The sequence below is a fragment of the Alligator sinensis genome, unplaced genomic scaffold, assembly GCF_000455745.1.
Source record: "Alligator sinensis unplaced genomic scaffold, ASM45574v1 scaffold77_2, whole genome shotgun sequence".
In the NCBI taxonomy this organism is placed as follows: Eukaryota; Metazoa; Chordata; order Crocodylia; family Alligatoridae; genus Alligator; species Alligator sinensis.
Window position 1 is genome coordinate 105580 of NW_005842016.1, and position 7317 is coordinate 112896.

The 7317-nt window shown below is 41.2% G+C and overlaps 1 protein-coding gene across 24 annotated transcripts in view; it reads right to left on the reverse strand.

Moving 5' to 3' along the window:
• The window catches only part of MYOCD (myocardin), a 94176-nt gene extending 88167 nt beyond the window's left edge, over nt 1-6009 (reverse strand). For 17 of the 24 annotated variants that reach the window (XM_025202154.1, XM_025202158.1, XM_025202152.1 and 14 more), the window contains exon 1: nt 5605-6009. In XM_025202154.1, the coding sequence (XP_025057939.1) occupies nt 5605-5659 (55 nt within the window). In that variant the 5' untranslated portion in view covers nt 5660-6009. Of the gene's footprint in view, nt 1-3373; nt 3477-5604 lie in introns of all 24 variants that reach the window. The other 7 variants (XM_025202157.1, XM_025202167.1, XM_025202165.1 and 4 more) reach the window with 1 other exon arrangement.
• Between the last annotated feature and the right edge of the window lie 1308 nt (nt 6010-7317).

A 7317-nucleotide genomic window follows, 5' to 3' on the forward strand; every position in this document is an offset into this window, starting at 1 on the left:
GCTGATGTTGCAGTTCAGAGATAGGGAGATTATGGAAAAGGATTACATATGGAGAAGGAAGAGCATATATCCTAATGCCAGCAGGTTCCAGAGCAAGAAGAACAGCCTAATGTCACCCTGCACTTTGTTCTTAGAGCGCATGCTCTAAGAACAAAGGCTCTGTAGGGTGAGGAGACTATTTTTCAGCCATTAGATCAGGTCTAGTCAAGCTGAATAAAGCCTTTAAGGAAGCATTTAAATCAGTGGTTCTAAACCAGGGTGCCATGGCACAGATAGGTGGCAGACCCCAGCTGCAGTCGCCCAGGGGCAGAGGGGGCAGAGAGGGGAATAAACTTCCTCCCTGCTCCCTCTGCCTCAGGTGCCAAGACAGCCAGCATCTGGCTCCATCCCTACTGCTGCCGCTGCAGCAGCAAGGGGAGCGCAGTGCAGATCCTGGCTCGGGTCCATGGTGGTAGGACAGGGAGGGGGGAATTAAACCCCCTCCCTAGCCAGTTCATTCCAGGCTACTGCTGGGGCTGGCTATGGCCCCGCTGCTGGAGCAGCCAGAGGAGAAAATGCCTGACAGGGGTCTGGGACAGAAGTTGCAAAACTGGTTGACCCAAATCAGTTAAGTCTGATACTACATTCAACCAAGTTTATCTGAAACCAGTTTCAGCCATTTTGAAACTGGTTTATGGGCACTGAATGTATGTTCTGTTACAGGTTTAAACCAGTTTCTGATCACTTAAACCAGTTATGTGTAATTTCTGTCCCTAGCCAGGGACAGTATGCCTGGGCTCTCCACATATTTTTAACTCTTCTTGCTTGGGTTTACTTTCTAATCATCATTTCTAAACTCCTCAAGACTAATATACTAATACCAGACAACCTTTCCCTTTGGCTACCTGCTCCCCGCAAGTGAGGCTTCACAAGTAAAATCACAATGTCAGTCTCTGGAATTGTGGGCTCAAGCCCGAAGCAGATCTGAGAAGATTGCTAAAAAATTTGCCTGAATGCAGGAAAACATTTTGTTTAAAAACTATGCTGTAACTTGGGCATGCTTTGTCTGGAAGGAGCAAACTCGGCTCACTGATGACTTCTCAGGCTGGGTCTGAAGGCAACTGGAGTATTTTCTCTTGAATTTCCAGCTTGTGGAATCTCTTAAGGCCCCAAAGAGCTAATAAGGGTTAATGATAAACCCTGCAATGCTTAACCCTCTGTTTCCTAAGAACATGTGAACACTAACCTCTGTTCAGTTACCCAATGGGTAACTCCTTCAGGAGGCAGTACATCTGCCTCCTCCTAGAATTCATAAACCTCTTCCTCTTCCTTCACATTTAACCATATCTGCCATACTGCATGACCCTCTTGCTGCTGGAGGTGTTCATTTCTTCATTGGCTAAAACACCCAGGTTCAACATGCTTGTGAAGGTAAAGTGAGATATAAACCAACCTCCATTACATTTCCACAGAACAGTGAAAAAACAGAGGAAACTCCCAGAGAAAAATATAGTGAATACAGGTAGGACAGTATCTGCAAATACACACACTAATGTAAAACCATATTAATAATGTTAAAAGAATATACATTGGTTGAATACCTGGAAATTAAGAGCTAAGATTTCACTAAAAACTTAACTCTTCCCTAATATCTTCGTCCATCCATAAACTATGGACAAGAAAACCTTGTAGTCAGAGTTACCATACTTCATCTATTACTTCTCTCACCTAATATCTGCCATTGCCCTTTGTCCAGTTCACTCACAGATTTGTCAGAAGCATATCATCACTCACCTTACCCCTCTGCTATTACATTACAAGTCAGAAGGTTCAGCCTGTTTCTTTTACTCTCTCTGCAAGACAAGGACTACTGTTGGGTCTGTTTCATCCCACCAAAGAAGCCTCACTAGCACTTTAGCTTGTCCACACTACAAAGGCTGTCCATTCTTAACCCAAGGAATGCCACTGCCAATGTATAGCTAGATATGTGCCTGCAAGGTTATATTTTTATTTTTATGCTTTAATTTCTAGCCAATTGGCTACCACTGATAGAATATTAATCTAGGCCTCTTATAACCTTTCTCCTTATTGCTTGGACAGGGGAGGCAGAGACAAGGTCAGCATGAAAGCTGTTTAACTCTGAACTTTCTTGCTTTCGTCTGTTTGCTCACATTGCCTGATGAAGGGATTCCATTAAAGTTTGAGAGCAGCCATTTAATATCTAGAGCAGACTCTTTATATGAATGGTTTTCTCCAGGAATAGTTAAAATCATTCAAGGAGAAAGTTCCTGGAACAGCTGTTTGTGTATCCCAGCTGATTTAGTGCAATCTCATTGATGCTTGGAGCCTGCAGGACAGCATGGCAGCTAGGCAGGCAAGAAGAATCATTGTTCCTGCAAAATTTGTCAGGATGACCTCAGGTTTGTGTATTTAGATTTGGCAAAGTAGACAAAATAAACACACACACAAATATGCATCTCTTACTCCTAGGAAATGGAAGGAGAACATTTCAGTGCCTGCAAGATGTTGGGATTGCTGACACACTGACTATTCTCCATGTTGAGAATAGACTGATATATCGCTGATGGGTCTTTGTTTAAATCTATTACTGTAAATTGCCCTGAACCATTTTGGGAAGGATGGCATATACATCACAGAAATAAATTAAATAAATAAAATGTCAGACCCTGATTCAGTTTACTCAAATTCTACTGTTCGTTGTACTACACCATGATTGTTCCTCTACACTTGTGCTGAGCTCTCCCCTGCCAGTAGCTGGGAAGAGGACAAGACAGAAAGTTGCCATGCATACTTTGGGTGAAGGACTCCGGGAAAGATTACCAGGGACTGACCTGAGAAACCACTGATTAGTGTGGTTTCTAACAGTTAAGAACTGCCTGCAGAAACTCATTTTCTTTTTCATTCCCACTAAAGAGAACACAATGGAAAATACTGACTAGGTGAGATGGATCATCACTAGATCAGAATGGTTCAAATCTCTCTAGAAGTAAGGATTTATATGTCTGCACCATCTTCTTGCCACCTCTTTTCACCATTTTGAATTGCTATGGGATATAGTGATTAAAAGGTTTCTAGTAGGAAGAATCAAGTCAAAGTAACATGTTTCTGTCATTGATTTATACTCCACTGCCCACTCTTCAGTTCAAGAAACTCAGACTACACAGGCAGCAAGTATTCACTTATATCCTGCCTCATCCCTTGGGAATATCAACACAAAATCAAACAAAAGGAATATGTACTATTTGTGAGTCACTGAAAACACCTAGTCCCTCCAAAACTGAGAGAGTGATCAGAGCGTAACACCTGACATGTGTCTCATTGGAATGAACCATTGCCAAAGTAACAGAGTGCCCTGAAACTTAAGCTTCAGTACCTGATTCTCTTTGGCCTTGTACCCTGTGGGCCTGATTCCCATTGGCCTATCCCTGGCATGTCATTTATATGGGTGCAAACCAGGCTCTCTGTGCCAGTTAGACCTATACAAAGTGAATGGAATAGTAAAGCAGATCAGAATATTGCATTTCTTGACATCAGTACAAGCAATTTTATACCCATTTATACTGATCTTGTACACATATACATGATGACAGAAAGAAGAGTCAGGCCTATATGCTGTTTTACATAGCATGGGGAGTTAGGTCTTTTCAGCCATATTTACTTAGGCTCATCTTCTTTATTCCACATTGTGTAACAATTTGCCACAAACTCAAGACAGATTCCCTGTCTGTAGGCTTTCCTCCACTTCTGCTGATGTCCTGCCTCTCCTTTCCCCACACAGATGTGTCAAGAATTGGGATTGGGATGAATGATCCCTAGAAATACACACCCACACAAGTGGGAGTTTGGAAAGATTGCAGTAAAACAGGCAAAATATTGTAAAATCAGCATCATATTTTTCAACAGCCAAGGCACAAGAAATGGCAGTAGACTTAGGAACAAGAGCTATAAATTAGAGATTGCCCCATAAATTGAGTGATTTGATAATACTGAAAGGCACAAGAATTTATGGCTGGGAAGACCCTCAAAATTTATTTTTAGTGAATAATCATTTGACAAATGTGTTTTGAAATCTCACTGTCAGTTCTGTTATAAAATCCACTAACAAATACCCCCAAAATTAATATAAAAAATAACGGTTCATTTGAAAAGAATGTGGTGACACATCCACATCCACATCCCTCTCTCTTCAGAAAGGTGGCAGTGTTGCTTTTTAGTTACTGAATGAATAGTTAGGGACTAAGAATTATTTCAAATGAGCTGCAATGTACCATAATATACCAACAAAAACTAAGGAATGACTTAATCTAATGAAATGTAAGATCACAGTGATATGGAAACCACACCAAAGCCCTGGACCCAAGTATTGTATAACTCAGGCAGACTGGGACCCTTGTGTTTGCGCACACACACACTTGGGTTTTCAACAAACTGCCAATTTTGTATTTGCTTAGAAAACAAAGTTTAAATTGACCACCCAGCTATCTAAGAGATCCTGATAATACTACTTATGTCTAGCATCAGTTTCATAAACCTCTGATCTTATTATCTGCATTGTGCAGAGACAAAACACACATGGAGTGGGTGTCTTTCTGAAATCATGTTCTTGTGTGACCATACCATAAAGCTTTACAACACATATATGATACATGCAGTCAGAGTTTGTCTAGGCATTCATAAAAGATAGAGAACTTCACCTCTGACAGCAAAAGTAAATGCTCAAATATACTTCTATCATTATTGTTAATATTACATTATCTAAAGTCAATTAAACAAATAAGAGTAAGACACCCCCCCCCAAAAAAAACCCCCTCTACATGCACACATGTATCCTACTTACAATAAACATAAAAATGTGACTCAAGGTACTAATATCCAACAGAGGGGCTGTTTTAGAAGTGACCATCCCACAATTCACCTTCACTCACCTTCACTCACGCTGAATATCCTCTGAGAAGCCCTTTATTAGGACTTCTACTAATTCACAAGAATGGAACATGTTTTTACTTGCAAACCCTCTGAAAGCGGCAATTGGTTCTGTGGCTCTGGTTTTATTTCTCTGATGATGTCACTTTAAATATTTTTCATGTTCCATTTGTTATTTTTGCTTCTAAAAATGACGCATTTCTGAAAATTCATTTTTTTCCAGTTAGTCACAACTTAATGGAACAAAGTCAGCAGCCTGGATGTCAGAGTAAATGTCAGGGCCGTCTTCTCTGCTACCCCCAGATATACATACTGTATTACACCTGGATATAGGGATGGGATTAGGTATGTTGATTTTCACCACTGTCCTTTTGGATTTTTGCCCCAAGCCTTTACAAGAAAGAATAGGGTAAAGGAGCAGGGAATCATAGTTTCACTATCATAAACCACAGACATAAACTGAAAAGCAATGAAAAAGCAGTAAAATAAATTATAGAAAGGAAGGAAAATGCATTTTTTCATTTACAGAATAGCCTCTGTGAGAGCAAAGCCATGACAGCTTTATGACTCCCTTATTATCTTACTTGCATGCTGCTTCCAAACATTTAATGAAAAACAGCCTATGGCTAAGACTTGCAGGAGAGGAAAGTTTTAGGAGAAATTCTTGATGCTCAGCCCTACCTGATCTGAACTTGCTCCGAATCAGCAAAGAATGCTCAGTACCAAGAAGTGTCATGGTGATTCTCTGTGAACCGTTCCAGAAGCCCCCTCACTTAAACCATTAACTTGCTCCAAGGAGACAAGCTGACCACAGTTAGTGAACCAGAATTCATCCGACCCTCCTGGAGTCTCTGGGTGCTTTTTATAGCTGGGTTTGCAGAAAGCAGCAAGTGACTTTAAAAGTTTTGGTCCCATCCAGCACTGACCCTCCACAGAAACCAACTGCTCCCCCCAAGTTCTGTGTTGAACTAATTAACTTTTAGCTAGCAGGACCCTCCTCCTGCTCTGAGTTTACTATCAGCAGCATCACTGGGTGTCCTGGCTGATGTCATGGTCTAGCAGGGAGAAGCGACTATCAGTAACAGGGTCTTAGGAAAGTCAGAAGTTTGATATCTGATCCTTATTACTACCAACAGGAACTCAGCCAATCAGGAGGCTCCCTGTCTCAGACAGCTGGTTTCAGAGCAGTTCTGAAATATCAACAGACCTAGTGTTTAACTCTTTCAAGCATGGGGAGATGCAGCCACTGGGAATTCTAAGCAGTAGGATTTATTACTAAAAACACACTTCTCTTTCTAGGACCAAAGTCTGCCTCTACCTCTGCATGCCTGGAGGGCAGGGTGTGATTTTTGTTTATTGTACTGTACTTTTATGCACTCTGGTGTGCAGAATTTGTGGGTTCTTTCCTTCAAGGAGTCAAAAGATATCTAGATTGCAGCTGAAGGTCTGATCACAGCAAGGGTAGGGCTACTTGTACATCCCTGGGTCCCTGGGATGTACTCAGCATATACAGTTTACATTGAAACTGGTGCCATCACATCTTCACTGCTATGGAGTTAGCAGGGGTATGCCTAGCTGTGCTGGAATCACACCCCTAATTGTTGTGTAGGCATACCAAGGTATCACTATGAGGATGCATGTCCCCCGAATCTGATTCCATTTACTCTCTTTTTGATGTGCTGGTGGACTGTGCCATACAGTCAGTTTGTGCCATATTCCTTTACAGATGGACCATAAATAAGCTAAACTGTCCAAAAATAAAAACAGTTTTTAAAGTTACACAATGCCCTAAGTGTGTGGCCATGTTACACATCAGGCAAACATGTTTGATTAAAAAGATCATACGATCATACTCTTTTTGTTTTGCCCTCACCACGCTGGAACATGACACAGCATGCAGGCAGAAATGGCTGCAGTAGAAATTCCTGACAGTGATAGAGCCATACTGATATTTCCCCAACTCCATGCTATTACATCTTAGAGTTGGCAGTGCTTTGAAAATATGAGAGAGAGAAAATTTTTCACAAAATTTCCCTGGCCAAAACAAGGGCTAGTTTAAGGAGGGAGATAAAGGCAAGTAGAAGCCCTTGCCAGGTAAGGCTGGTTAGCAATCTTCTGATGCAATATTTTTCAAATGGAAAATATCAATTAGTTGAGAACAATATGCTTAATAGAAATGGGATGATTTTGGCAAATCATATGACAGATCATAGTTTTCAACTGAAACTTTCCACCTAGGCAGGTCTTAGTTGGAAACCTGTCTGTTTTCTGTACACTCCGCAGTAACAGGTTAGCTCACCTGGAAGACTTTTTGTGGGTTAGAATCCAGGGCTTTCAATTACCATGGTTTGTAGGCAACCCCATTATATGGGCTGCCCTAAAGTCAGGGAACCC